This window comes from Exophiala oligosperma (genome assembly GCF_000835515.1).
Source record: "Exophiala oligosperma strain CBS 72588 unplaced genomic scaffold supercont1.3, whole genome shotgun sequence".
NCBI lineage: Eukaryota > Fungi > Ascomycota > Eurotiomycetes > Chaetothyriales > Herpotrichiellaceae > Exophiala > Exophiala oligosperma.
In genome coordinates this window covers 2,791,149-2,818,691 of record NW_015622820.1, presented here as the reverse complement: position 1 = coordinate 2,818,691, position 27,543 = coordinate 2,791,149, and the positions used below count along the sequence as shown (strand labels likewise).

Sequence of the window (27,543 nt, the reverse complement as noted above, 5' to 3'; positions counted from 1 at the left end):
TGCAAGGCTATCACCAAGCACACTGCGCATGCTTCCGCCTTCTCAAAGACGTCGCGGAAAGTTCGTGTCAGTAGAAGCCTAGTTACTTCTAAAATATTTAGCGATGCGCCATTGGCCCCTGGTTTCGCAACAGTGCGCGTCCCAAGCTGGGGAAACGGGAGTTTGCTGCAGAACGTGCAAATTTCCATCTTTTTAGAGTCGTCGACTTCCGGAGCCATTGCACGGATAGCTGTAGTATCTGTCGTTGCTTGTGGAACTGTAGCCTGCTCAACGTGGACTGACCCGGATATCATTGGTAAGATGGCAACACCGCAAGGTTGCCAGTTCGGCTCTATTCAGCTGTTAAAGACGGAGGAGCACTGGTCTCTTACATACCTATAGGGACAAACTCCAAGAGATCGTACGCACATTGTGGCAGCTCTGAATACTCCACCTCTTCAACGGTCGCGCCTTCAGCCCACTTGGCGATGTTCTGTTCCTGAATCCATGCTGAAAGTTCTGCTAGAAATTTCATGCCCCCCGGTTTGATTTTCATCAGTCGCATATTGGTATCACGGTCGGCAGACTAAAAACTTCATAGAGCTTCTCAACTGAGAACGTGACAATTTGTTCTCGATTTGTTTTTGGGGCAATTGTATACAGCTTGGTCTCGTTCGCTGACCCAGATGTGCGCCCTATTGAGACTGAAATTGGGAAAGCACTTCCGCCGGGAGGAGAGATGATACATATAGGTATATGTTGGAGCCTGCACAGCTTCTAGAGACAAGAAAACATGTACCGCCTTTTCGTTGTCAGGAAGACACGTTTCCAGCCGAAATAGAACGGACGTGGTGATTTGTCTAATAGACTAGTATAGCTAATGTATGTCGAATGAACAAGGATGGACGACCCAACGTCATGCGCGAGAGTGGATAATTGATACAAGTGGATTCCTAAGATAGGAGATGATGGACGGGTCCTTTCGTGGCCTTTTGGTAATGACAAAAGCACCAGGTGTCTACCCAACTAAACAAATACGTAGCACTTATGCACCTTGACAGAAGCTGTACAATTCATAGTACCTACCCGAACGAACATCTTGACCTCGTGGCCGGACCATGAAAGCTGAGCTTATCTGCAACTATTAGTCCGATACACGGTGAGAAAGGAGTGCCATTACCGAACAATCTGCAACAAGAAGGTCCTAGTGTGAAGAAGTGTCTCTGTCCACCGGTTGCTGCCTTATCGGGACATATTGAGCCTGCTTGAACATGCCCCCATGGCACGCGGGATTGGGCGTCAGCTTCGAGGCCACAGCCAATTTGGAGAATGCTCATTTTGTAAGGTGAGTTTCATGTACGGATTTGTGGCGGCTTGCGGTTGGTCGACTCCAGCTGCAAGGGCCTATTGGCGAAGTTTAAATGATCGTAGAAGATTCCTATCTCGATGAAGAGACACTTGTAAAGCACTGAGTGAACATTCAATGACAGTGGAGGTGACGAAGAGGGCGATGAGGCTGAGAAATCATCAGATGGCACCACGGCTGAGCTGAAGTTGAACCAAAAGAGTGCAACCTGGTAGAGTGGCAGCACGACCACGATGAATGCTGGGTGCGAAGGCAGATACAGTTCTAGCGCCGAATACCGAAGACACCACGCAGGAAAAACATACGCATGGATGTGTACTGTGGTTGCAGTATTTGGCTTGCCGTAGGCTTTATGGCATAGACGATGTTGTAATTTGCTGGAACGTAACTATAACACCAACAAAGGACGCCACTATGCTCACTGGTGTTCAGGTTTGCTCAACCAGGATTTCTCTTGGGAAAAGTTTCATCCTTCAGCAACGCTGATGGGGTATGTAGATTACCTATTGGAGACATCCGTATGTTACAGGGCTCACTACTAACATCCAGCGGTGTACTACAGGGCTATTGTCCCCAAATCTGTGATGTGGATCATTCTTCAAAACTCCAGGGTCAGGCTTATATCAAAATGGGAAGCCTTTTGCAATTTCTACAATATTGCGCCGTTTCCCTCCCGGCGAAACTTGAGAGGCTATACTGCAGGGTCCGGTCCAAAAAAGACCGCTCCACATCCCAGCGGTGATCTTGCCAGCAGCAGAAGCGGTGGATGAGTCCTCCTCCTCCTCAGGTCACATCACTGAATGAATGTCAGCAGCAGCAATCTTGTTTTCCCAACGACAACTTGCACGGCGTCGCCCAGCCGCAACAAGAGGCACACGTCTCTTCCCTTCAAAGTGGACCACCGCCGCGTCCTATGTGGGTGGAAATAAACGAAGGGGGAGGCATGTGGTCATGGTTTCAAAACTTGGACACAAGTACATTGGGGAGTCAGTTTTCGCATCTCGAAGACCTTCTCAGTATGGATTACTAAGACTCGACGGACTATTTATTGTGTGGAATGGCGGAGACAAATACCAGCATCGATCAACGGAGATCTGACTCGTCGTGCATCTCAGGATGGACCTTGAAAACTCTGCTATTTAATTACCTAGCATTCCTGCGTTGCAGTCTAGGGCGTCGATACACGCCCTCATCGAACTTCCGATCAGATCAACAATTTTCCAGGCACTGTCTCCTGGGAATAAGCGGGACCAAATTCTCACCACAGTTCTACTCAAGAGGTTCCTCGTCTGCAGCAGAACCTCCTTGGATGCCCGGAGGTCAGTTTCGGCCACGATGGCAATAATAAAATCAATCACCAGCATCTCTTGCTCAGTAATTGTTGAAACATTTGTATCTGCGTCCTCCGGGCTCGTCACGGATTGGAGCCACTTACACAAGAACAACGCACACTCCAGAGATGAGACGGCGTGTTGATTGGACCAGTAGAAGCCTTGAGTTCTGGCTACGAACTTGAGACCGATCTTGACAGGAATGCTCAGCGCGTGGGCACAATGCAGTGCCGCCCTCGTGGTGCGGTCATTTCGCTCTGCGGATGGTGCTTGGATGAATGCCCGAGCAATCTTCTCGGCACTCCAAGTATTGATGAGCAGAGGGATCAGGCGAGCAGAGAAACTGAGCCGCACGTAAGCAAGTCGCAAAAGAGCAGTGGAAGTAAAAGCGATAGGTCCGCAAGGGTTGACTGGACTCATGGACGATTCTCGATCGTTGGTCCACCCCCGACGCCATTGACGTAGAGCTCTTTGAAATTGTCCAAAGGTTACAGCTTCCTGCTCTCTGCTTCTCTCCTCCAGAGGCTTGCTCTGCAGTAGGCGTGTCTTTTGGAGTATCCACATATGTTGTAGAATTGCGTGGATTAGAAAGTAACCGCCCAGGGATGAGAAATTTGGGTGCGGGACGCCGGATCCTTCTTCGTTGAAAAGATTTTGCAGTGTCTCCTGGACCATGGCTTTACCTAGGTCCTGCTGTTCGACCGAAGATGCCCAAGCCGTAGGGCTAGTAGCATTCCACCGGCCTTCGCTGCATGGCAGGCACATGTCGATCTCGGACCAGAGGAGCGGAGGTGGTGTTTCATGGATTAGGGTTTGCAAGTTGAATAGACAGAAGGAGACGAGTACGATTCGTTTCAGAGTCTCTGCCTGCACCCAGCTCTGCCAATCGTGGTTGCGTTGTATGGTCGCTTATTTTGCCGCATCTAGCGCCACGTCTCGAATCAGTGACTCAAGAATACATTGTAATAAAGCTTTTGAGCGTAAGGCTGGCCCGGGGGTCTTGAGAAACCAGAGGGAGAACCCAAAGAGGATCACAAACGTCTGCATGAGTTCAATTTGCGCCTGCGAAACGAAATCCTTTTGCGTTGGCCACTCCCCTTGCTGGCAGACCAGTCTCGACTGTTGTGCACCGTCTCTTTCTTGCGGTGCGTTCGAGATAGCTGAGTCGGCGAGTCTGTCCATTCGTTCAAAGGCCACATCTTTGGCAACCCGGTAGAGCTTCGTGCTGGTGTCGACTTCGCCACAGTAATGAGCTCCGACGGCCGCGATGGCCAGGCACAATTCCACGGACGTATTGTTGAGTGACATTGTCGGAAGATGTAGAACCGGATTGTGTTCGTAGAAAGACGCAATATATATTGCCACGAAACGATTCAACGCATGCTTCGATGGAAGCACAAAATCATCAGGTACGAAGTTGGTGAAGTCCGAAAAAAGGTCATTTAAGACCCTTTGGCGACACTCGTGGGTGACCTCTAAAAAGCAACGTCGAGGATTCTGAGCTGTCCATGATGATGATGAAGAAGAAGAATGTGCTTGTCCTCCAGTTTGGTCGCTGCTACGGAGGAGCGGCATTGAGTCACTCTGGTGTACCTCCTCAGGTTCCAGGGAAGGAAGGCGAGATGCAAAGGCGGAGAGGTCGGTCGCCTCCGTATTGATGATGAGTCCCCTCTGCTTTTGTTGCGTTAGAGGCGACGCAGGCACAGTTTGTTGGTCTGGGACACCGGAGGTTGTTGCCAGGGGATAATGAAAAGAATGTGCAATATCTGCGAGGGAAGAAGGACCCAAGTCGGCAAATGATTCATCCTGGAACATGGTGGACCAGTCGTAATCGTCGAAAATATCTACCGAAAGGTCCTCGACTTGATAATGCGGAATCTGATTTGGGGCCTGGAGGTCCTCAAATTGTATGGCCGGGGCAGAGCCACCATCCATGGTTCCGCTAGAAGAAGTCATACCAGGATTCTGTGGTTGATTCGATCCCGATATGGGTGCCGTCCTCACTCCAGCATCGAGAAAATCCATTGAAGATTGTGCTATGCACAGATTGACCGGCGCTGACAGGTCAGTCAAGGACGACTGTGTGCATGATGTAGAAACGGTTGTGAATTCAGGCTCGCCAAGGGGAGGCTGACGGCTACTCTGTGGTTCGCAAGTCGGAAAGGAGAGGACTGGTTGTCCCTCGGTTGGTTGGTGATAGAATCGGTCATGTCGTGTAAGAAGGTCCCTTTCGCCATTCATTAGTTTTGGTGGTCAAGGCCAGAAACGCTGGAAGTCTCAAAAGCTCACTTTCGGGTGAACCTTGAAGGGCATAATTGACAACAGTAGGGCTTCTCTTTAGTATCTAGAGATAACAACTTTCAGCTGATTCGACCCAACACCGAAACTTGTTCAGAACGCAGGATATTTTTGCGTACGGGATCTCTCATGGCGAGACAGATGTTCTAGGCGTGCAAACCCCTTTGGACATCGATGACATTGATACCTCCCCATATCTCGTTTGGCCAAGTCGACTAGAGCATCGAGCAAGAGAAAAAAAGAGCGGAAGAACCTGGGGAGGGGAAGAGGCCTTATTGGAAGTATGGAGTATTATGGAGTAAATCAATACTATCTGTGACTCTCTGGTTGTGGAGAAGGTCGGGGAAGCGGGTCATGAATTACGTGCCCTGGGACTGCAAGGGTAGGCCTCACAGAGATCAGCGTGTCTCACGAAGGCATGAGGTATATTATAGTCTATTTCGAGGACTAGATTCCAAAGAGGATTGGTTTTAGTGAGGAAAAGATGATGGTGAAACAGTAATCAATGTCAAGTTGTGCTGGAGAATGAATTAAACCATCGACACCGCTATCTACAGGGACGATACAGAGTATTCACTCAGCCTCTCATGGACAGACACAATTTCTTCGATTTTTGGATAGGGCAGAATAGAATCTCCATATTCTCATCAAAACTTTGTTGGTAGGAGATTTATATACTTGAGAAGATACACTCTCCTGCGACCCTAGATCTAATGACCCAAAGGCACCTGCTGCCGTAATGTGTTATACATTTTAAAGGCCTATTAGATATCGAATTCTTTGGTGGCCTGGAATGATTCCTCGATCCATTTGTTTAATTGTTTCGAATCTCGCGGCACAAACCGGACCCTGAAAGGCTTCGGCTGGGTCACCATGCCGGTGAGCACCGAGTTGCATTCGATCGAGTCGAGGTTCGGGCGAGCCTTGAGATCTGACGTCTCGAGGATATGGAAGCCCAAGATCAAGCGGGTGAATACAATGTAAAGTTGCCGGTTGGCTAGGTGAGCACCTTCGCACGACCGAGCTCCTGCTCCGTAGCTCATCTGCTGGATCCCGACATTGGGAACACCCAGATACCGTTCAGGAAGAAATTTTTCTGGGTCCTTGAAATGTGTGGCGTCATGATTGGCTCCCCAGTTGTTCTGAGTGAAAAGTCAGCATAAAAAATGCATATGAGAGGGAAGGTCAGTCAGTGTCTATACCAAGATAAAAGGTGTGCCCGCGGGAATAACGGCTCCCCGGTACGTGACAGGCTTCACACTTTGCCGAGTGAAGGACAAGTTCAGTGTGCTCCAGTATCGCAAAGTCTCTTTGATGAATGAAACCATATATTCACACTTTTCTTCCTCCTTACAGGCATGCCAGCCGTCTCCATCTGGGTAAGTCTTGGTCAGCTCCGCGTAGGCTCGTTCCTGAATCTCTTGCCCGTGTGGAGACGAGAGGTACGCAATGGTCATGTTGATGTTCGATGGCAGAGTATCAAGTCCTGCGGCAACCATGGTAACGCAAATTGTCTTGAGCTCGTCTGTGTAAAATTCTTTAGCCAAATCCAAAGATGGTGGAAACCCCCGGGCAAATCATCAATACGTACCATCAGACAGCTTAGCTTCAGGATCTTTGATTACGTTGCCGGTGATACAGGGTACGTCGGTGCCGTCAGCAATATGACGCTTAAGCTCTTGGTAGAACTGGAGGATGTATGCGTCACGCCTCTCTCGGAACTTGACAGCATTCTTGCGGTAGCTGGGCCAAAGACGTAGGATGGGTATATAATCTTGCCAACAATGGGCGACGCCTCTGAAATTGCCAAGCTCACGTTCTACCTGGATGACCTCTTGTAGTTGCCGGTCGTCGATCTGTCCTTTGATCCGGAAGCCGTAGTTGAGTCTCAGACTCATATTCAGAGAGAGGCGTTGGAAGTATCCATTGGGGTCGACATCCCTGGTTCCACCTTTAGAGTTACTCAAGATTTCATTGATACTGGTAGTTGCTTCCAGATCAATGATTGGCAAGTACGTTTGCACAGCTTTCCGATTGATCGCCGTCGACGCCGCCTTACGAATTCGTTTAGTGTTGTCATTCCAGGGAGAAGTCCCGAGAGTCGGCCCCTGGGTGCCAGAAACCACTGAGTGGAATGTCCAGAATGACGGACGAGAGATTAACGCTTGATGCTGGCCAACCCATAGCTCCTTCACTGATTCGAATGTATTCGCGTAAACGAGTCTCTGAGTATCACGGGATGAGTGTGTGTGCCCAAGATCGTCTCAACAAGGATTAGGCACTTACCCGATTGCCCAGACGAACCTGAAATACGGGGCCATATCTCGGAACCAGCTCGGCACAGCTTCGTGCGTGGCTTTTACCAAGCTTCAAGAGGCTGCCTAACAGTGGAATTCCGGGGACCTCAGGGAGGTTTTTGACTTTGGGTATATCGGTCTGATTAAGATACTTGATGGCGATAAACAGGATGGCCAGAACAATAAAGGGCACTGCTGGAGCCGCCATGATATCTCTAAACAGACCAAAAGTCTCTCTCTTCTGCTCTCCAGAAATACTACCCCTATCCCCGGGCATGGTTATATACCTTCATGTATATGCTTGAATTTCCCATGCTTGCTGAGACGTCATGTATAACGCAATAATCGTTCGTGGAGAATCAGCAGAGGTGAGAGGCTTCCCGGACCCACTATTTCGGCACCGAGAGGAGCGGCTTCGTATACGATAGGTTGTAACGACTCCAAGTTGGAGGTAAGCTTAGTCGACATTTCTGTAACAACTGTTTTTGCATGTAGGGCAAGCTGACAGCATATCTTGGGGTGGACTTATGTGACTACTTGCATTGGAGGTGAGATGAGAGTGTCACCTCCGCATCGGTGGAGAGCAAATAACCCGGAGGCGCGACTACGAAGTTTTGAGTGTTGAGCACCGGTGAAGCTTTAGAAACCCCCAGGTTGAATTGTGGCCCAAGTCTGAGCTTACAGTGAATATTCACCCCCCTTCACAGTTTCGTCCAGAGTGTACTGCCTTCAGCCATGTCAAAGGTCTACTCACTATCTGAAATCGAAGCACATCACTCCAAAGACAGTCTCTACCTCTCTATACACGGAGATGTCTACGATGTGACCGACTTTATTGATCAACACCCGTATGATTTGACTCTCCAAAATTCAAGCCAAGAAGCTATTGGAATGAACTGACACAACACAGTGGCGGGCAAGAGAAGCTCCTGGAAACGGGAACGAGTATCGTCACAGATCTGTTCGAGAATGCAGCTCACAGCGATGATGCAAGACAATTACTGAAGACATTTGTGATTGGGAAGCTCGCAGAAGAGGTTGGCACAATATTCCTTATCAAATATACGTGTATCAGCTGACAGCTTGAAGGACTTCCAATCGCAAAGTTCAGAGGCATTCAAAGAGGATTCAGCCTCTACGCTATCGACACAATCTCAGGAGTCGTCAACTCTGTTCCTCATTTTGTCTTCATTTCTTCTCATTGTGGTTTCTGCGATATATTTCGGGAGATAGACATAGAGACGCATGGAATCAAGAAGTAGAACGTTGTGTAAGGAAGAGAGCCGCAAAAAGCAGCCGTCCTGCTATATGACAAGGTATCAAAGGACGAAACTCCCGGGCTTCCAAATCATAGCCGAAGCAGGCATTGATGCGAGTGTAGAAGCACTGCGTGAAGTTGACTTGGATCCAATATGCCCTCGAGGAACGAGCTAATGTCTCTCTCAACAACTATATACTCCCTCAATTCGTGCGAATGTCCCATTCTGTTGGGATTTTATCCCTCTGATAAGGACAAGTCTACCACCAGCTTCCCTCCTGTGCCACTGTGATAATCCTTCACCAGCTCGTTCACCTTTTCCAATGGATGTACCCGTATCTGTGCGCGAATGTCGTGCCTCACCACAAAACTCATCATCTCCTGAAGCTGTCGTATTCGTCCAACAAGAGAGCCAATAATTTTGATGTCTCTGAAGATCAAATCCTGGGCGTTGATACAGAACCCAGCCTTGGGAAAACTGATGACGACGCAAGTAGAGTGGTTTTTGAGCAATTTCATTCCAAAGTCGAATGCGGATTGACTGTCGGAGAGAATCAAGACGGCGTCAATACCCGACTCGCCTTCGAAACCTTCTTTAGGTTCGCCACACACTTGGTTTCGCACCTCCTCGGCAGACTGTGTTCTCGCATCCACGACGGTGACTCGATCTTGAGTAGGGGAGTCCAACCGTCCGACAATGTTCCGGAGCAAGGCCAAAGGTTTATCGGCAGCTTCAACGGCCGCAACGTGGCACCCCAGCTTGGCCGCAAACTGAACTCCTAAATGGCCCAGGCCACCTCCCGCACCCATGATGGCCACGCTTTTCCCGACTCCTTCATTCTCTTCGAGAGCAATGCCAGCTCGTTCGAGGGCACACCATATGGTGAAACCTGCGCACATCAAGGGCGCCACTTCCACCGCCATAAGTCCTTCTGGAACTACGACGACTTGTCGCGAATCGACCAAACAATAATCCGCAAACCCGCCGTTTATCGAGAGACCGACATGCTTCGCCTTGGGACAGTAGACGCTGAAGCCCTGGATGTCTCCGTCGGTATTCTGACACTCGTAACAATGCCCACACGGTCTGTATGCTCTCGCCGGGACACCGATCTTGGTACCAATCTTCAATTTGACGGACGACGAAACCTCGGGGCCCATCTCGACAATTTCCCCAGCCAATTCGTGTGATCCCACCCTTGGTAACTCTGGCCATCGAGATCCCGTTGCCAGAACAGCGTCGGTGTGACAGTATGAAGCCGCAAGGACGCGGATCAGTAGGTCTTGTCCGGCCGGTGACGCCGGAGGCGGTATGTTTCGCAGTCTGTAAGGCTCATTGAACGCTTCAAGTACTTGGGCGCGCATGACTGACGAGGCTGACAAGACACGGCGAATTCCTGGGAGGTATTACTCAAAGTGTTGGCGCAGGACTCTCTGTGGTTAGGATCAAGGGTACGAAGGTCATGGAGTACTTCCTCCGCCTTTTGAGCGAGCACACGGTCCACGGTCGGCTGAGAACCAGGCAATGTCAATACACAAGCTACAACTCGATTGATGACCCATTGTGGGTATCTCGGAGGGTCATGGCCAAATGTCACGCGACAGGGGTCGAGGCCCAGGGTGTCCCGTAATCTGTCCCCATCTTGGGAGTCGTGGCTTGTAAGAATTACCACAAGTATTCTGTTGATCGAATGCGCATACTGCGTACTCGTTCCCTTCGAGGTTTGGAGTGGGTCAAGCCCTGCTTAGCGGCCCAACTTGGGGTTCCCAACTTGGAGTACCCCAGAATCTTAAAGTGGACCAATGAAGGTCATGTAAGATCGGTGGGTCAAAGATGGGCATCATACCGCTCGCTGAATGGCTATTGTCCCCAAGGGTTCCAGTCCGTTGGCCATCAACATTGAACCATGTTGATGCGGTGCTACTGCGACGAGGCGAGGAAAAAATTCTAGTACCGAGAGCGATCTGGGCACCTGCTTGCCCAGGTTGGCTACAGTTTCAGCCCCCGGATGGTCAACGTACCTGCAATCTCGCAATACGGACTTTGGAGTTCTCTGTGATCGAACGCGGAGCCCTACCTATGGGTGGCAGTCTTTCGATGGAAGGAGATGAGCTGAGGGCTGAGCAAATGACCAACCCATACTGTCACAGTCTTAGATGGCATAGTATAGAGTCCGGAACAGCAACTCGAAGATCTTGGTCGACAATTGATTTGTAACTTGATCTGGCATCGGGCACGCGTATCTCATGCCTCAAAGGTTGCCGCCTTATTTCAAAGCTCGATTGTACCTTTTCACTTTTACTAACAAGACCTGTGACTCCATCGACGTACCTGGTGTTTCTACATCCATGGTCCGTCCGAAGATGTCCGATGAAAGCTCATCACCAAAGGAAACCATCTAGAAAACATACCTTGCCCCGGTATAGTACCCAAGGTGAAACTTTCCCCCGAGAAACCAGACCTTTACATCTATGTACTTAGTTATGTGTCTGCGTCACCGTATCGAGGGAGTATCACGGATCGATACCATATTACCTCTGTTATTTTTTTTGTTTTCTTCTTGAGTGGGTGGCCAGCATCACCAACTACTGCTGGGTACAGTATGCACCTTTTTTCCTGTATGTCACAGGTCCTGTAGCTTCCATACGGACAATGGTCATTGAAATGATAAGTCCCTCGGGGTTTTGTTCTAGGGACGAGGATGTTGATCGACATATTGAATTTTTACCTAGGCGAATCGCCCGGTCAGCTTGACTAAGCCACATGTATGTCTTTGTATGTTGAAATGTGAATGGTCTCGACAATGTCCTTAAGTCGTTGTGTACGGAAAGTACCTGTACCGTACAGGACATGGGAATCAAAGACTGCTAATATTGATAAAGAAGTTGCCCCGCGTCGGCCGCGGACAGGTCCGTCTCCTCCAGAGTACAAACGAGCTTACTTACGAAGCATGCCGGCTGCCGAGTGCTTAGTTTCATGGACGTTATTGGTGTGTACGTTGGACAGATTGAGACAGCTTGACCTCGTGGATATGGAGAAGAAAAGCGCGAGATTTCGAAAATGACACCTCGGTGGAAAACGTCCGAGGAAGACGGTCCATCGAGATGATCACTACTTACTCTGGACATTCATCAAATACCCTATATCTCACATAGCCTCCCGAATAGTCATCATCACCATCATCACCATGTATAATCCCTAATCATACTGTTAGTCGCCCGCGGCTTTCGTACCATTTTAATTTTTTTGTTTTGCGAGAGTAGATTTGCCCCCTTCGAAACATGTCTGCGTGTGGCGAGGATATCAACAACCACTCCATCATCACCGGTCGTCCTCCCTAGTAACCAGAACCTGCCTAGGTAGTCATGCACCAGTCGAGATGCCCGCCACCAACAAGGCCGGACCTCTTGTTCGTCAACAAAACCGTCTCCTCGATGTCTCTGACCAATAGCCGAGATGACGTCGACGGGCGTCGTGAGATCCAACAGCATGCGCAAAAATCTCGAGATTACAACAAGGAGAGAGAAAGGAGAAGGAAGTTGAAACGATCAAGAGTACCGATCGGATGGACATACATTTCGCCCGCTCCAAGCAGATGTCACTCTCTTAGTCATCTGGCAATGCGTCCCGCGGTCTCGGTATCGGAGGTTCGAGAATCGGACACGATCAAGCAAACCATACTTAAATCCACTACCACTTCACCGGAGGAAGATGACCGAAACGATGACAAGCAGCCACAACATGAATGCGGTAGTCTGTCAATGCAGATACCAAATTGGGGATCTGTGGAACCGTTCGCGCAATTCAAACTGTCCATGAACGCCGAAAAGTATCGGATGCTGGAGTATTTTGTCTTCAGGCATTTCCCTGCCGTGACGAGGTCTGATATGTCTGTATTGTCGAGGCGGTCAACGCTACCACCGTCAAATCGAGCATTGCAGTTCGTACGCAACGCTCTCAACGAGGAGCTGCACACTCTCGCGCTTCTCGCTGTTGCAAGTGCCCGCATGAAATACGTTGACCGGACATACTTCGCCCAGGCTGATTTGCCTGAACAATTGGCCGATGCTGCACTGCGACTGACAAGAGCATATCTAGCACAAGGTCGACCTATAACCCAACAGCTGATCACGAGCATATTGTTCCTATGGGCAGTTGAGAGCTATCGCCGGAATTGGGATGGAGTGCGCATACATGGCAATATGATCATGTACTTGACGAACACGTTTTTGGGAGGATTCCAGACACTCGACCTCGACCTGCGACGAATGCTGTGGATTGCCGACCGGTTTCAGGCTGCCGCCACCCAGACTCCACCGTTGATTGAAGACAGGTGGGAGACGGACGAGCTATCTCATCAGCAGAGGGTGAGTGCAACTGCCGCCGTTCGTGGAAAAGGGAGAGAAGTGATGGGTGGAGGATTGACCAATCAACAAGTGGGTGAATCGGTATTGTTTACACCAAAGTTCCAAGGCTTGCTCGACAAGGTCCTGGATTTGTGCTGTGTCATTCAGTGTCATTGGATCGGGGTACCTGAGGACACCACAATGCCTGATCGCGACTGGGCGCTGGCTCGTGCGTGGTCAATCGCGGATGAGCTGATTGCTTTCAAAGATGATTCCGCTCCCTCTTCCCGAGGTAGGCGCTCCTTGAATGACCACAGCAGAAGATTGCAAGACTGTGTTAGACTTGCACTCATTGCGTGGTTGGCTTTTGTGCCAGCTAGTGCCTTTTATGCGCCAACCTCAAAGGACAAGAGTGCGCCGACAGTTCGAGCCACGATCGATGCGAGACCACTGCGCAATCGACTCGGAAGTATCTTGCAAAATCATCTGAAACAGGCCCCTAGCGAAAAGGAGCAGGTCTTGTTGTTCTGGGTCGCGGCTGTGGGGGCTGTGGTGAGCGAATTGGTAGAAAATCAAGAGTGGTTTGGAGTGAAATTTCAAAGTACTGCGAGGAAGCTGAATATTTTCACCTGGCGCGATTTTGTACCCGTGAACGAGAGATTCCTCTTGCTGCAATACCTCCAACCTGGGAATTTGAGCAAATTGTCATGGCTCCTGCAGAGGGCAGTTTATGCCGAGACACGGGATTGCTTGAGCCAACAAGATGAAGGTGATAAGACCTCAGAGATATGAAGGAGACCATATGTGTGTACGCTCGCATATGTCTTCATGATAGCATAGCCTTGCTGGACCAAAGCACTAAACCTCAGACGAATACGTTCCAATGTCATCATCAGCTCTTCACATGTCTCGGCTCTTGCCATGAGAGTTTTTGGTGTAGAATCAAGTCGACCTGTTCGGCCACTGCATTTGCCTCTCGACGGACGATTTACCATTTGATTCCCAGACGAAAACCTTTTGTTTATGAGTCAATCAACACATGGTAACAGGATCCGAGGTCCACGGTTCCGATTGTCGGAAGAGGACGATTTGATTATACGGACGCTGCTTCAACGCCACATGAGGCCTTCCGGTGGCTCGGAGAGATTCGGGAAAGGCTGCAGCTGATGGTCCAGATTCTATCACGGTCGGCTGTCCGGTAATTGTTCGGTATGGGCCCCGGGAAAATTATTATCTGGGAGTTGACCGAGGAAGGATCCCTGTGCGTGTGAATGACTGGAGACCGTCAGAGGTACGACGAGTACGGGAATAATGGTTGAAAGAAGAGGTCCAAATAATCAGTCATAATTGTTAGGTGTTTGTGATCATGCAAGGTAAAAGCATGCACCCGGGGTGATTGGAGGTCGAGGGCACATGAAAGGAACATGGAATAACTATTTTGCCGACAATATAGAATTTTATCACATGTTCGACTTGCCTGCGCTGCTGATTCCCCCGCACTTTTTACCTGCAGCAGTTCTTATTGTACGAGGGCAATGGACAAAGAGAGAGTCATCAATCATCGGAAGACAGACAAAGCCATGACATGATTTTTCTCTGCTCTACGTGAAAGAATAATGCGTCAGAATGAACAACCCCATCGACCATCCTCGTCCCCCCTCCCCACCGGAAGCGATTCGACTCTTGTGTCTCCATTATTCTCCATTCACCCCTCGTCCTGTTCCTGGGTCGGGATGATGCCAAAGCGCCACAGCCTTCTCCCATTTAATTAATCCTCCCGCGGCTCGATGGATCCCTGGCCACTCATCTTGTACCTCGGCGGAAAGGACAAGGGCTTTTTTTGATGCTCCTAAGGTAACTCTCAGACTCACGCCTTGGATTCGGAGTGGAACGGCTTGCTATTGATTGACATGACTAGATGCTGGATTTCTCTACTTGTAGAAGAAGTGACCTCACCCTCCGCGTGCCTCGTGTTCTCTGCCTGACATTTCTCCTCTCACTTTTTTTTCGAGATCATCGTCTCCTCTCCTCAGAGGCAGCTTGGCCTGGCCACTACATCATTCTCCTTGTTTCCGGCTTGGGTGCGCGTACTGTTGTGTCTATAGAACATTCCTGTTAAACCTATCTACCTACCTCTCTATACCTCTTGGACACGCTCTTCAAAGTGGATGCTGTATAGACCTGCTACTCACGAAGCGCGTCTCGAATCGCATACCTCTCTACCTCTGAACGGTCGAGCGAGCGAGCGAACAAAAGAACGACTGAGCTCAGTACTATACCGTCGTGTCGTACGAGTATAACAGGCAAAGCCCTAGCTCTTCCTCACAATGTCTGCCAAAAGCGTAAAAGGCGAGCATGGCAAGAAGCCCGCCTCTGCGGCCGTTAACCTGATCGCCGGAGGCGGTGCCGGTATGATGGAGGCCCTCGTGTGCCATCCACTCGACACAATAAAGGTGCGAATGCAACTGTCAAGAAGAGGGCGGACACCAGGACAGAAGAAGCGTGGCTTTGTCGCGACGGGAAGAGACATCGTCAAGCGGGAAACCGTGTTTGGGCTATACAAGGGCCTCGGAGCCGTCTTGACGGGTATCGTACCTAAAATGGCTATCCGGTTCACGTCGTACGAGTGGTACAAGCAATTATTAGCGGACAAGGATGGGGTTGTTACGTCGAGGGCGACTTTTCTAGGTACGTGACACGGTGAAGCGTCGCTGAAGTTGGTTTGGGCCTGCTGGAATTGTTTTTGCTAACTGCGCTCGCACAGCTGGACTGAGTGCCGGTGTAACGGAAGCCGTTGCTGTCGTGACACCGATGGAGGTCGTCAAGATTCGCATGCAGGCGCAATACCACAGCTTAAGCGATCCCCTCGACGTTCCGAAGTATCGAAGCGCGCCGCACGCGCTGTTGACCGTTGTCCGCGAGGAAGGACTCGGAGCCTTGTACCGTGGTGTATCGTTGACAGCGCTGCGACAGGGAACGAACCAGGCCGTCAACTTCACAGCTTACACAGAGTTCAAGGAGATCCTGCAACGGTGGCAGCCCGAGTACCAGGGGCAGAACCTGCCGAGTTACCAGACCACCTTGATCGGGTTGATCAGTGGTGCTATGGGACCTTTCTCGAACGCGCCCATCGACACCATCAAGACGAGGTTACAAAAGACGCCCGCCGAGCCTGGGCAGACGGCCGTGTCGAGAATCGTGGCCATCTCAAAAGACATGTTCAAGCAAGAAGGCTTCAGAGCGTTCTACAAGGGTATCACTCCCAGAGTAATGAGGGTCGCGCCCGGTCAGGCCGTGACGTTTACCGTGTATGAGTTTTTGAAGAGCCATATCGAGACCAGCAATTGGTTGAACCTTGGGACTGGAAATTACGAAGAGTAGGAGTGTAATTTTGGTTGATACCGATGCGAGAGGGAAATTGGATGAGAAGAGTAAGGAGAGCACAAGTGTCTACCTACCTAGGTACCTATATCTCAGGTACCTTAAGGCCCGGTAATTGTTTGCATTTTCTGGAGCGACGATATCCAAAGCCAGAACCAGTTCTTTGCTTATATTGAGGGGGATATACCACCGCGATGTTGTCATTTCCAGAGCACATTTGTACATAGATTGCTCCAGTAAGGGACAATGTGAAGAACAAGAGTATCATGTACACCTGTAAGGACAAGGATTAACCGCGTTACAGAGTAGGCACCAGTCTATTCGAATCGAAAGAATCGTGATGCCTGGTGACAATTTCTGAGCGCTCTCCGTACATATCGTTTCCACACTGAGTGCTACAGCTATTCAACTAGGATACAGTCCGTATGAACCACAATAGGCATCTTGGACAGGGGGTATTCGTACTCGTACTCGCATAGAGGTGGGCTGTATTAATACTTGGGCTGCGTTATCGTTGGGTGCCCCGCTTGTTTCGGGTCCAAGTCATCCTGAATGAGCCTCGTTGTCAACAACAGCTTTTGGCCTCGAGACAAGTCTCTCGGCCGATATTCCATTCAAACTCAACCCAAGGTTCTTTTTAATAAGAGAAAGACTCCTGTGTATCTAAAAGCACCTGTTGGATGTCCTTACTCCTCACACAAGTTTTAACACCAACCCTGGAACATTGACCCCAGTCGAGCAGACTCGCACTCTGTACCTTGGTCCTAAACCATTCCTCAAAGATCATCCCACCTTTCGCCCACGTCTCTACCCAAGTCACCCATCTTCCATTGTTGTATATTGACAATGCAGTCCGGAATATCAGGTACCTCTTACTCTTTCCTCTTGCTGAACCCCCCCTTGGCGGCCGCGGCGATACTGACGCTAATACACCAACAGCATCGGCCGAACTACACGATGCATTCACACGCTTCACATCAGACACCGAATCCCTCTTCGCCCTCCCGATCACGATAACCCAAGAATCCCTGACGCCTCTCGACGCCGTGCCCTTCTCTTCATCCTCCGCGACCTTCTCGTCCAGCCTGTCCGCTCTCGACTCGCTCCTCACGCCGACCGCACCGCTCTATCTCCTCCTCCGCCGGGCGCCGTCGTCCCCTTCCCTCGTGGCGGTGACGTACATCCCGTCCCGCGCGCCCGTCCGGCAAAAGACCCTCTTCGCGTCCACGCGGGCCACGCTGGTCCGGGAACTCGGAGGCGAAAAGTTCGACGAGACCGTCTTCCTCACGGAGAGAGAAGAGGTCCTTGACCCGGCGCAGTGGGACGAGCGAGCGGGACCTCCTGCTCCTGCCGGCGGTGGAGGTGCCGGCGGAGCCGGCGATGTGGGTTTGCTGAGCACAGAGGAGCGAGAACTCCAGGCCGTCAAGCGAGCGGAGGAGGAGGAGCGCCACGGTACTCGGGGCCGGGACCTCATGGGTGAAGGGGGCAGCGGGGGGGTCATCGGCTCTCGAGACGGGACCGGCGCGGGGAGGAGTGGCGTGGTGATGAAGATCACCGACGACGCCCGCGAGGCGTTGGGCGCCCTGGTGAACGGGGCCGAAGGGTTGACCGTACAGTTGGGCATCGAGGTTGCCAGCGAGACCACGACCTTGATTGCGAGGCACGACGGTGTGAGTGTTGCGCAGGTCGTCGGGCTGATCCCCACGGACAGGCCGAGTTATACGTTCTATTCGGTCTCCGGAGGCGCCGTCTTCATCTACGTCTGTCCTGGCGTGAGCAGGGTCAAGGAACGAATGGTCTACGCCAGTTCCCGGAGGGGCCTGTTGCACACCGCCGAGGGCGAGGGCGTCAAGGTTTTGAAGAGGCTGGAGGCCGGAGACCCAGATGAACTGGACGGCCGGCTGGAGGAGGAGGTCAGAGGGTTGAGTGTCGGGGCCGGAGACGGTGACGATGGTGATGTGGCGACCTCGGCACCAGGCTCGGGCACGGCCACGCCTAGAGGGGGTGGTTTCGCGAGGCCAAAGAGGCCAGGCAGGAGATGAGGGTGGCTCTAGTTAGATCTTGAATGGATGTTGTTCTAGGGAGCGAGAGGTAGCACTTCAGCATAGCGATGGAAAGGCGGCCCCAGGGGAATATACTCTTGAGGTAGTTCACGTTGCACGGAGAAAAACAAGTTTGGACATGGAACAAGAGTATAATATGAAGGTTGATGTGGTTCTCGCTTTTGATTGATTTCTGATAGTCCATCCCCGTTGTCATCTGGTTGACTATCTAAACAGCATAGCCTCTTCCAATGCAGAATTGAAAGGAGATTCTCCGGGGTCTACCATGCGCTACCAATCCCCTTTTCCCGGGCTTGAATCCCCAAGTGTCGCATTGTTCGATGCGCCATAGTGTTCGATAGGTATAGCATCGAGACTTGTACCGTCGAACAAACTGCGACAAGCGGCGGAATGTATGAGGAAGCGTGCTGGGACCCGGATGTATCTGGGGGCATATGTGACCAATGCTTTGAAACAGATAGTAGTCGTTGGGATCGGTCGTCGGAGAGTGATTGTTGCTTGAACTAAATTTCCCCCTCTACGGCTGTGTGCCGCAGAATCGAACGGTTGAAATGTAGCTCGACCAGCTCTGATATCGTGTCCGTCGAAATTGAATGTGCTCGGCCTTCTCGGACATCCCCAAACACGGCTACAAAGGACATAACTCCATCGTAAATCGTCGCAGAGGTTTCTTGGCTCGTCGACTCGTGGATCCGACAGGGTGAATGCATCTACCTCCGCTTCTTTGCTGGTGGCGACGGTATTCCCAAGACCGAGCCGTAAAATGTGATCAGGTCGTTCAATGTTATCCACTCCCCGCGAACTTTTTTGATATTGGTATGAAGGTGAAGATGAAGAAGATGGTCCTGATGATGCAAAGACGTTTCATCAGTGCTGTTGAGTCCTGAAATTCTTCTTCTGGTAAAACAGATCCGTCCTCGATGAACCCAGATTGATAATCTTCGGACACCCCTCTCGATCTTTCTCCAGCCTCGTACACTCGAAGCAGTAGAACGCGTCACTGATTCCTTCGCCGCCGCACACGACGCATTTGTTCTGGTAGTTGCCAAAGGAACATTCGTCGCAGATTCGGACCAGGGTCGTGGGTCGGACGTAGGAGTCGCAGACGGGACATTTGCCGTCGCATTTGTCGCAGAGACGACCGAGAGAGATGCCGGGCGCTTTACGGCACATGACGAGATCGGGGTGATGGCGAGACATTGTTATTGTACAGTGTTGGGATGAGATTGGTTTTTGGATTGGGTCTGCGAATGGCGGAGGTATTTATGTCGTACGGGCGTCGAAGTCGAGTAGAAAAGTATGGAAAGATAGACTCAGTAGAGGCAGCCTTGCGGAAGGAATTTCTAAGCCCTGTGAGGCGAAAAGCTTCTCCGCAAATTATTTAAGTAATAAAAGCGGCGAGCACGTGCTGCCATCTCCAACGCCTCCCAGCCTTAAGAGTACCCGTACTGTACCTCTTTGATAGGACTCGGACTACGGAGTACGGACTCTTTCAATCTCCATATTTTTCGACGGCGGCAGCTTTTACCTAACCCCGATACCAAGGCTGTATGTGGTTTCCAAGTACTCATAACGGTTGAGTCGATATGTGAATATCAATAGAACCCAGTCACCGAGATCGAACTCACGCCCATCTTCTCGACCTTATTTTTAGAGAGCAAGGAAACGCTTTCCTCGACCATGATTTCCTCGGCCGTCGTCGTACCGGACGAACCTCAAAGCCAACCTCAACCCGAGAACCCTACACAGACCACGTCTCTCAAACGACGACAGTCGTCCGTATACTCGGACTCGAGCAAACGACCTCGATTGAATGCGCCCTCGTCCGATGACCGGCGTGCGGCTTCCCCTGCGCCCGCGCATTCACCAACGACCGGTCGCAATGGCGACGGTGCGAGCGCGATGTCTCCTCCGCGTCAAGCGGAGTCTTCGGGACGCAGAAAGTCCTCACTGAACGACGTCGAACAGGACAAGTCGCGCAACCGAAGACTCTTTGGTTCGTTGCTGGGGACACTGTCGCAATCGTCGAGACCGTCCAAATCGGCGGCCACGGCTGGCACGAACGCAGCAGCATCTGCACGCAACTCGCGGCGCGAGGAGATTGAGAACCGGCAGAGAGAGAGACTGAAGCGGGAGAATGAAGAGTTGGCCGACACTGCTCGTAGGAAAAAGGAGGAACTGAACCGCGCGAGACGGATCGAACAGCGTAGCTGGGACGCGGACGGTATGAGAATCAGACACGGAAATCTGCGAGCTACTGCTCGGTCGTTGAAGACGACAACGAACCCTCCATTGGTATGTTATGTACACTTGAACTCTGTTGGGGAACTCGGAAGCTAAACTTTTTGTCTCGCAGTACTATAAACCGTGGGAACTGAGGGAGCACGAAGAAGATACCGTTAAGCGCCAGATAAACGAGGCAGAGGAGACCATTCGGCGAGAACTGGACGAGTTTGATTCGAAACGGCAGCAGCCACATCCTGAACCCAGGAGGCGTCCCGAGAGCAAGCGAGATCAGGACGTGACGATGAATTCTGAAGTCGACGAGGAGGAGCGGTCACGGAACAGGCCCAGTCCCGGTCCGGTAACTGGTGATGGTGACGGTGACGGAAATGCGCCGCCGAGCAAGCCTGAAAAGGAGGACGTTGAGATGACTCCAAGAGTAGAAGTGCCGCCACCGAAAGAGGAGGTCAAGGAAGAGGAGCAACGGTCCACCAGCGCAAACAAAGACGACGACCATGGTGGTGAAGAGCTGGAGAGGGGTCAAGAGGACGACGTCATCTACTGAGAGTCCCTCACGATTGTTTTGCGTCGTGGAAGAAACGATACCCTTGTGTTTGTTCACAGGGTTTTGGGAACGGGTTTCGATCAGAACCTCAAGACCCCGTGTGCCACACGTTGCCTGGACTTCCACCTCCGACTCTGTACTAAAGAAATTTTGGATACATGGTTACTCAGCCATACCTAGACAGAAGTGTCATAATGTCTTTCTCATTCAAAGCCACTTGTTCCACCAAGGATACACACAAGAAGGAGTCATACTTGGTGACTTTACTTCCGAAAGTCGTGAGGGCTTTGTCCAACGTCGGAATGGGAAAGTAGGGGTTCCAGGCAATGTTGTATATATTTTCTGGAAGAACGAGATGGTGGGGGGCTCGCCCGCGAAAGCCAGCAATGATGTCGGACACTAAAGATATCACACAAGCATGACAAGTTTGATCAGTTGGCTTCAACCCAGTAATACTTTGAACTTTGATATGGCCAGTAGCACAGAGGCCGATAGAAAGTAGGACAATCAATACATCAACCCTCGCCACTCCACACACGATCGAAAACTACCATAGATAGTAAGCTTACCACGAGAAGGATTCCTCGACGAGCTTGATGGAAATATTCCTTCCTCGTTTCTTCGCAATCTCACACACCGCGTTCCTCACGTCGTCAGCCAGACCGTCAGGACCGCTGACCACCACGACAGGATGCTGCTGCCTTGGATTAGCACCATCGACTTCCCTCTCCAGTTCCTCGCACACATTCATCCTTTTCCCAACAAAGACCTCTTTCTCGACGCCAGCCAGTTCGTTTGAAAGAGCGTCGACCAGACTACGGGTGCGGACACCCCAGAGGAGTTTACTCCGACCAGGGTGGGAACGCAGCAACGGCAAAACCGTCGTTATGCCGACTCCACCCGCGACGCATATCAATGTCGGATGCTTGGAGAATGTCGAGTTCTGTCTCCCATAGGGAGATTCCACAAGGACGGGCAACCGTGTGGAAGAACGCAGCAACGAGGTCAGACCACCGCGGCCGCGGAGCAGGAATGTCATGGCTAGCTTTGGTTGTTCTTGTTGTCCCTGGGCGTGCTCTTTGTCTGACCCTCCATCAAGCGAATGGGCGGACATGCCGACGACGACGTTGCTCGTGATGATGCCCTCGTTCTTTTCAACGTCGGTCGAAGAAGAAGTTGGCGTCGCCAACGCACGTTGTGTGGGGCCTGATAGCACGGTTGAAGCAACCGAGAAAGGATGGTTCTCCCAGACGCGCCACGTCAGCGTAGGAAAGTACAGATACGCGTGGCCATCGCCTCCGACGCCAGAAATGTCGACGCGAAGATAGTCATCGTCAATGATGGTGACATCTGCCCATCGCAGGCCATTACCAGCAAGGCGGGCAAGTCGTAGGAGCCGGTCGAAGCCCCATACCGCAAAAGAGACGTAGATCCAGACCTCGTAACCCCATTGATGCTCGAAGCGGTCGTAAATGTGAAGGTAGCAGCCGACGACGACCAAGACAGAAATAGCAATGTGCCACAGCAGAAAGGCTTCGTAGAACAAGCGTCGAAGGGGCAACATTGACATGGGCAGTAAGATGGACATGCCGATCGTTGCAATTATACCCCAGTACCAGTATGATAGTTTGCTCTCGCTGCTGTGATTACCATTGACGACATAGATGCGAAGGTATATGAGAGAGTGGATGATGGCCTGTAGGGTGGCAATGGTGGCGACATAACGGTGCAGCAGCAGGAAGGTCTCATGGCTCCAGTTGGTCAACCATAACAGGACATTGTTTCTTCCAGCATACAAGATAAGTAAAGGGATGTTGGCAAAACTCAGGACACCACAACGATTGGTGACGTATGTCAATATCTCTCGACCTGAGTTATTAGGATACCAGGCGTTTGGCTGTGTAGAAGAATAGCCGACACAACAAAGAAGGACGTTGATGACGGTCAGATATAGTACGAAAAGTGCTTGACCCCGTGTTGGCATGTTGGTGAGACCCCAGAGGATGGGGACTTTGTGACGGTGTCCAAAGGCTGGAGGGTCGACAATGACGGCATTGAAGAGAGTCGTCCAGCGCGTTGGGAAAGGCAAGAACCGAAGGAGCGAGAATCCGATCGGGATAACCACTCCAGAGAGGAAGACGACGAGACTATAGGTGATCAGATGTGTCAATTGTTGTCGTTGAAAGAGATTGCGCCTTGGACAACTTACCCATATCGTTCATGGAGAATCTCAACATGTTCAAAAGCATTGTTAGCATTCCAATTGGGCTGGTAGTCATCATCGGAAACAAGCATCGTGCCATTCAAAGGACTTCCCGACGTGATGGTCTCCGACGGTGTGGTCTTTGCTTTTGCCAAAGCCTCCTGGTAAGTTTCTTTTGGTTCGGGCTGAACGGCAGCGGTCCCAGGAATATTCATCCGCCACCACCGTTCGATCTGCCAGTCTTGTAGGTTTTTGACACTGGGGTCATGGGGGCACCTTTCACTGATGCAAAAAGCCATCGACCGGAGAAAATTATCGTCAGTGGCATAGCACTCGGCTGATGTGGTGAAATCAGATCCGCTCATGTGCATTCCTGCCATGCCGTCCATGTTCATGCTTTCGGAGCAGTTCAATTGAGACCTAGATAGAACATTCCGACATGCACTGCAACAATTGGGGTAGTACATTTTGATACCATATCCAATAAGACCATGCCCATCGCGCCCAGTTGAGACCATACAGTGAGACAGGCCCAGAAGAGCACTCAAAGCAAGAACTCGAATTGTAGCAAGAGATGCCATTGCTGCTGTATAATTTGGACAGATGGAATGGGTTCCAGCAAGGATACGAGGTGCTCAGTGGTGCCTTTAAGTACGACCCGGGCTTTTCATGGTAATTGCAGCAGCATTACTGGGTTGGTTGAGACCACATTGGCCAAGGCCATACACCCTGTAGGGCAATACATCAATGTCCTAGCCATGCATGTCCGCTAAAATCCTCTAGCATGACTGGTGCGATGTATACAGCTGCCCCTGTCGCCAGGGGTCTGGCTCCACAGTTTGTTCCGTAGGAAATGTGCTCAATACGCCAAGATCCCGCCAACATGGCGCATGAGCACGTTTTCAAGCCAGTATTGTTCATCTCGTGGGAGAAGACAGCTCTCATGGAACCAAGAGAAGGGCAAGAAACTTCCGCAAATGCCCTTGAAAGACATCCAGCTCATGTGATGGTCGCAATACGAAGGACTGGTTGTAGTGCGAAGGGACAGCCTTCGATCGTGTATGTTGTGCACGTTCTTTCATACTTTGGCACCGAAACGGGTCTCTTCATACTCTCCAGATCGACGGAATCGAACATGGTCTGCTTTAACGTGCCGGATTGAGCAGATTCCAAGGATTCTTTCACCTCTGTCCTTCGCAGGCAGGTGTGTTGACTTAGGGCAAAAAGTGTGCAAACTTACTCTTTACCATGATCACTTTGAGGTAAAAATGACAGGAGAAATGTCCTTCCATGTGCCTGATACTCGAGCCCACCCGATCAGCAGTCTCTCTCCACCATTTTCATGGTAAAGCTCCATATGATCTCTCGTGATGGTCTGCTGAAGAACATCGGCGGCATCCTTGACGCGTTAGTTAGTTTTCTCCAGGCCTTAGTCCTCAGTCGTTCGATTTCTCGCACTTGCACTTGAATGATATGCTCCACGCTTGCCGTACTGGCAATCTACAAGTCTTGTTCAGCGTCAAGGAATCAATATAGTTCAGGGAAACAGCGAGTCCTCATACAAAAACACTAGACTGTAAAGGGATTAGTGGCGAGTGTCTTATGTAAGCCGTGACCATCACTTCTTTGATCTTCCGATCTGTACATTACTTCACGTCCATTCTTCTCTTCGACACCAGCGTTCAGACATGTCTGCTAAAAGATTCCCTTCTTGCTGATATTTGTTGCTTCTATGGTGTTGTTCTTTTCGACATGTCCTTCCCTTCCCTGAATGCTTGCTATCTTCGCTTTGTCCCCTGATTCCAAACCAATCCTTCGTCCTTCGGCAAGCTTGGCAAAATTTGTTAGCAAAAAACCACTACATCACGAGCCCTGTTAAATGGAGACTGTTGTCCGGCCCAAGACCGACGAGGCCAGTCCCAGCTCAATCAATGTTCTCACTCTGAATTGCTGGGGACTCAAGTACCTCTCGAAATTTCGAACAGAAAGACTATCCGAAATAGGCAATCGTATCGCCGACTATACACCTCAGCTTGACATCGTTGGCTTACAAGAGTGCTGGACATTTGCCGACTATCTAAACATTCGAAACCGCACGCGATCAATATTGCCACATGCGAAATACTATCATTCAGGGATCTTCGGTGGAGGGCTAGCTATTTTCAGTCGTTGGCCAATCAGGGATTCGTCTATGTTTCGGTATCCTTTGAATGGCCGTCCTACAGCATTCTTCAGGGGTGACTGGTTCGTGGGTAAAGGCGTTGCTTGTGCTCAGATACAGTTGCCCGATGGACAGCTGATTGAGGTATTCAATACCCATTTACATGCACCATACGAACGTGAACCTAATGACAGCTACATTTGTCATCGAACAGCCCAAGCTTGGGAGATTGCGAAGCTGATGCGAGCAGCTTCTGACCGAGGCAGCCTCGTTCTGGGCATGGGCGACTTCAACATGGTACCTTTGAGTTTCGCGCACGTGCTCATTGAAAGTCGGGGTGGCGTCAAGGACGTTTGGCGTGTGGTCAAGCCAGACAGCAGTGTGGGGAAAAGCCATCATCTACCTGAAATCGAACGCAGGAAGCGAATGAAGGAGGATCCAGTTCCAGATGTGAACAGCAGTCTACAGGACCACGGGCATACTTGTGATTCGGTTCTCAACACCTGGCGCTGGCCCAAGGAGGCTCGCAAACGTCTCGAGAAAGGTCACGACAGGCATATCGCGGGGACCGACCCTGATCCTAACGCGTATCGGCTGGACTATATCTTTTTTAATGGTATCTCGAAGGGATGGAAGGTTGAAGGGGTCAAAGTGGCACTTACTGAGAGACACCCTGATCTGCACTGCTCTTTGAGTGACCACTTTGCAGTGCATGCCACCATCGAAAGAGGCGAAACAAAAGCAACTACGCCCACGACGGTCGAAGTGAATGGTGTGCTTCGGGGAACATTGAGCGATGATCCAAACACTGATTCCGCCGATTTTGAGGACAAGGATTTCAATGCAGCAATCTCCAAACTGCCAACACATAAACACATCGGGCAAGGGTTTTACAACGATATCCTAGCTATGATACGAGAATATAATATACGAGAGAGAAAGCAACGACGATGGCGATGCCTGCATTTTATTGTATCTGCAATTATTTCGATTGGTTGTTTTGTGGCAATCTGGTGGTCTCCAAGGAATTTCGTCGCCTTCCTTCTCATCTTGCTGAGCAGTTTGGGACTGATGGCCGGAACTGTGGATGGGCTCATTGGATTCCTTTTTGTTGGATCCGAGCTCCGAGCACTGGCAGAATTCGAGTGGGAGGTTCGAAACGCGTTGCAGTTGACTGGCGGCCCTGTTCAGGATGATCGAGCTCTGAAAGACTGGTACGACTAGGCACAGCTGCGACCAGATCTCTCGTTCGATGTTTGACGCATGAAATCGGTGTCTGCAATCCAAATGCGCCACAAGCTGGTATTTGCGTGCCTGACAAGCGCCCCCGTAATCTCGGCGCTTAGACACAACCACCTCTCAGGGCATGCTGGCCTATTGCGCAAGAAACCAAGATATGTCAGAGACAACCGAGCTGTCAACATGGGATGATGGAATATGCATGACAATGGGAAATGGTAGCAAGCATTGTGGCGGCTGACAAAGGACAAGGAGAAGGAGGAGGTGTTGGTGTTTCGAATGTGATCGTCCGGCCTGCTGAGTTGGCGGGTTTGGCTCAAAAAGCCCAAACTCCCACCCAACCTCAGCTGTCTCAACAATTCCAACAACAATCGCACCACAACACCATTTTTTCACTCTACACATCGCCGGACGTCGGTCGCATAGGTGTTAATTAACTATTGTCAAATTCTTGCGATACAGCGACAACTCAATCACAAGGTACGTAAATATCCTTCACATTCCCGTCACTTCGCTCGACCACCGCCTTTCGCCTTGTTGCCTGTTCATCACCTGCCACACGCGTCTTTCTATCAACCGTGTGACTCACCTGTTGTCGCGACTACATAACCTCTCATGTTGCATTGTTTCATTCCATTCCAACGGTTTTGTGGAAAGCTATCCCCATATCTCACCCTCGCTGAACCGTGTCGCCTTGCCCCGCCCCGGATACGTCCACAGGCACCTTGCCAGTGACGAGCACAGACGAACGCGAAAGCTGACCTGTTTCCTCTATCGCAGTCGACTAGTCTCCCTTAGACATCCTACAGAACGCAAGATCCAAAGAATCAAG

At 50.8% G+C, this 27,543-nt stretch overlaps 9 protein-coding genes across 9 annotated transcripts; 6 read left to right on the top strand and 3 right to left on the bottom strand.

Annotated features, from left to right (window-relative positions):
- Positions 1-2,484: 2,484 nt before the first annotated feature.
- Positions 2,485-4,611, bottom strand: PV06_03772 (uncharacterized protein; the record flags this gene model as incomplete). Its single annotated transcript, XM_016404587.1, has 2 exons — positions 2,485-3,584; positions 3,636-4,611. The coding sequence occupies 2 exons, from the start codon at positions 4,609-4,611 to the stop codon at positions 2,485-2,487; spliced, it is 2,076 nt and encodes a 691-aa protein (XP_016265592.1).
- A 3,395-nt stretch (positions 4,612-8,006) lies between these two features.
- On the top strand, positions 8,007-8,504 carry PV06_03771 (uncharacterized protein; the record flags this gene model as incomplete). Its single annotated transcript, XM_016404586.1, has 3 exons — positions 8,007-8,119; positions 8,182-8,308; positions 8,361-8,504. 3 exons carry the CDS (start codon positions 8,007-8,009, stop codon positions 8,502-8,504), a joined length of 384 nt encoding a protein of 127 aa, XP_016265591.1.
- A 3,460-nt stretch (positions 8,505-11,964) lies between these two features.
- Positions 11,965-13,668, top strand: PV06_03770 (uncharacterized protein; the record flags this gene model as incomplete). Its single annotated transcript, XM_016404585.1, has 1 exon — positions 11,965-13,668. The coding sequence occupies one exon, from the start codon at positions 11,965-11,967 to the stop codon at positions 13,666-13,668; it is 1,704 nt and encodes a 567-aa protein (XP_016265590.1).
- Positions 13,669-14,837: 1,169 nt separating this feature from the next.
- On the top strand, positions 14,838-16,530 carry PV06_03769 (uncharacterized protein). The gene is made up of 2 exons (XM_016404584.1): positions 14,838-15,564; positions 15,641-16,530. Exons 1-2 carry the CDS (start codon positions 15,204-15,206, stop codon positions 16,255-16,257), a joined length of 978 nt encoding a protein of 325 aa, XP_016265589.1. The 5' UTR covers positions 14,838-15,203; the 3' UTR covers positions 16,258-16,530.
- Positions 16,531-16,849: 319 nt separating this feature from the next.
- PV06_03768 (uncharacterized protein) lies at positions 16,850-18,549 on the top strand. Its single transcript, XM_016404583.1, has 2 exons — positions 16,850-17,122; positions 17,197-18,549. The coding sequence occupies exons 1-2, from the start codon at positions 17,104-17,106 to the stop codon at positions 18,297-18,299; spliced, it is 1,122 nt and encodes a 373-aa protein (XP_016265588.1). The 5' UTR covers positions 16,850-17,103; the 3' UTR covers positions 18,300-18,549.
- Positions 18,445-19,605, bottom strand: PV06_03767 (PHD finger-like domain-containing protein 5A). The gene has a single exon (XM_016404582.1). The coding sequence runs from the start codon at positions 19,518-19,520 to the stop codon at positions 19,188-19,190; it is 333 nt and encodes a 110-aa protein (XP_016265587.1). The 5' UTR covers positions 19,521-19,605; the 3' UTR covers positions 18,445-19,187.
- Positions 19,606-19,787: 182 nt separating this feature from the next.
- On the top strand, positions 19,788-21,546 carry PV06_03766 (uncharacterized protein). The gene is made up of 2 exons (XM_016404581.1): positions 19,788-20,615; positions 20,677-21,546. The coding sequence occupies exons 1-2, from the start codon at positions 20,001-20,003 to the stop codon at positions 21,106-21,108; spliced, it is 1,047 nt and encodes a 348-aa protein (XP_016265586.1). The 5' UTR covers positions 19,788-20,000; the 3' UTR covers positions 21,109-21,546.
- On the bottom strand, positions 21,453-23,927 carry PV06_03765 (uncharacterized protein). The gene is made up of 2 exons (XM_016404580.1): positions 23,318-23,927; positions 21,453-23,255 (listed from the first exon to the last, which is right to left on the bottom strand). The coding sequence occupies exons 1-2, from the start codon at positions 23,890-23,892 to the stop codon at positions 21,674-21,676; spliced, it is 2,157 nt and encodes a 718-aa protein (XP_016265585.1). The 5' UTR covers positions 23,893-23,927; the 3' UTR covers positions 21,453-21,673.
- A 1,263-nt stretch (positions 23,928-25,190) lies between these two features.
- On the top strand, positions 25,191-26,696 carry PV06_03764 (uncharacterized protein; the record flags this gene model as incomplete). The annotated part of the gene is made up of 1 exon (XM_016404579.1): positions 25,191-26,696. One exon carries the CDS (start codon positions 25,191-25,193, stop codon positions 26,694-26,696), a length of 1,506 nt encoding a protein of 501 aa, XP_016265584.1.
- Positions 26,697-27,543: the final 847 nt, after the last annotated feature.

Bases quoted from the DNA above. Each gene is read 5' to 3' on its own strand.
- PV06_03767 (XM_016404582.1), bottom strand. From the start codon at position 19,520: ATGTCTCGCCATCACCCCGATCTCGTCATGTGCCGTAAAGCGCCCGGC.
- PV06_03769 (XM_016404584.1), top strand. From the start codon at position 15,204: ATGTCTGCCAAAAGCGTAAAAGGCGAGCATGGCAAGAAGCCCGCCTCT. The intron at 15,565-15,640 runs GTACGTGACACG...GCGCTCGCACAG, and splicing joins GTCGAGGGCGACTTTTCTAG to CTGGACTGAGTGCCGGTGTA.
- PV06_03766 (XM_016404581.1), top strand. From the start codon at position 20,001: ATGATTTCCTCGGCCGTCGTCGTACCGGACGAACCTCAAAGCCAACCT. The intron at 20,616-20,676 runs GTATGTTATGTA...TTTGTCTCGCAG, and splicing joins CGACAACGAACCCTCCATTG to TACTATAAACCGTGGGAACT.
- PV06_03765 (XM_016404580.1), bottom strand. From the start codon at position 23,892: ATGGCATCTCTTGCTACAATTCGAGTTCTTGCTTTGAGTGCTCTTCTG. The intron at 23,256-23,317 runs GTAAGTTGTCCA...GATCACCTATAG, and splicing joins ATTCTCCATGAACGATATGG to TCTCGTCGTCTTCCTCTCTG.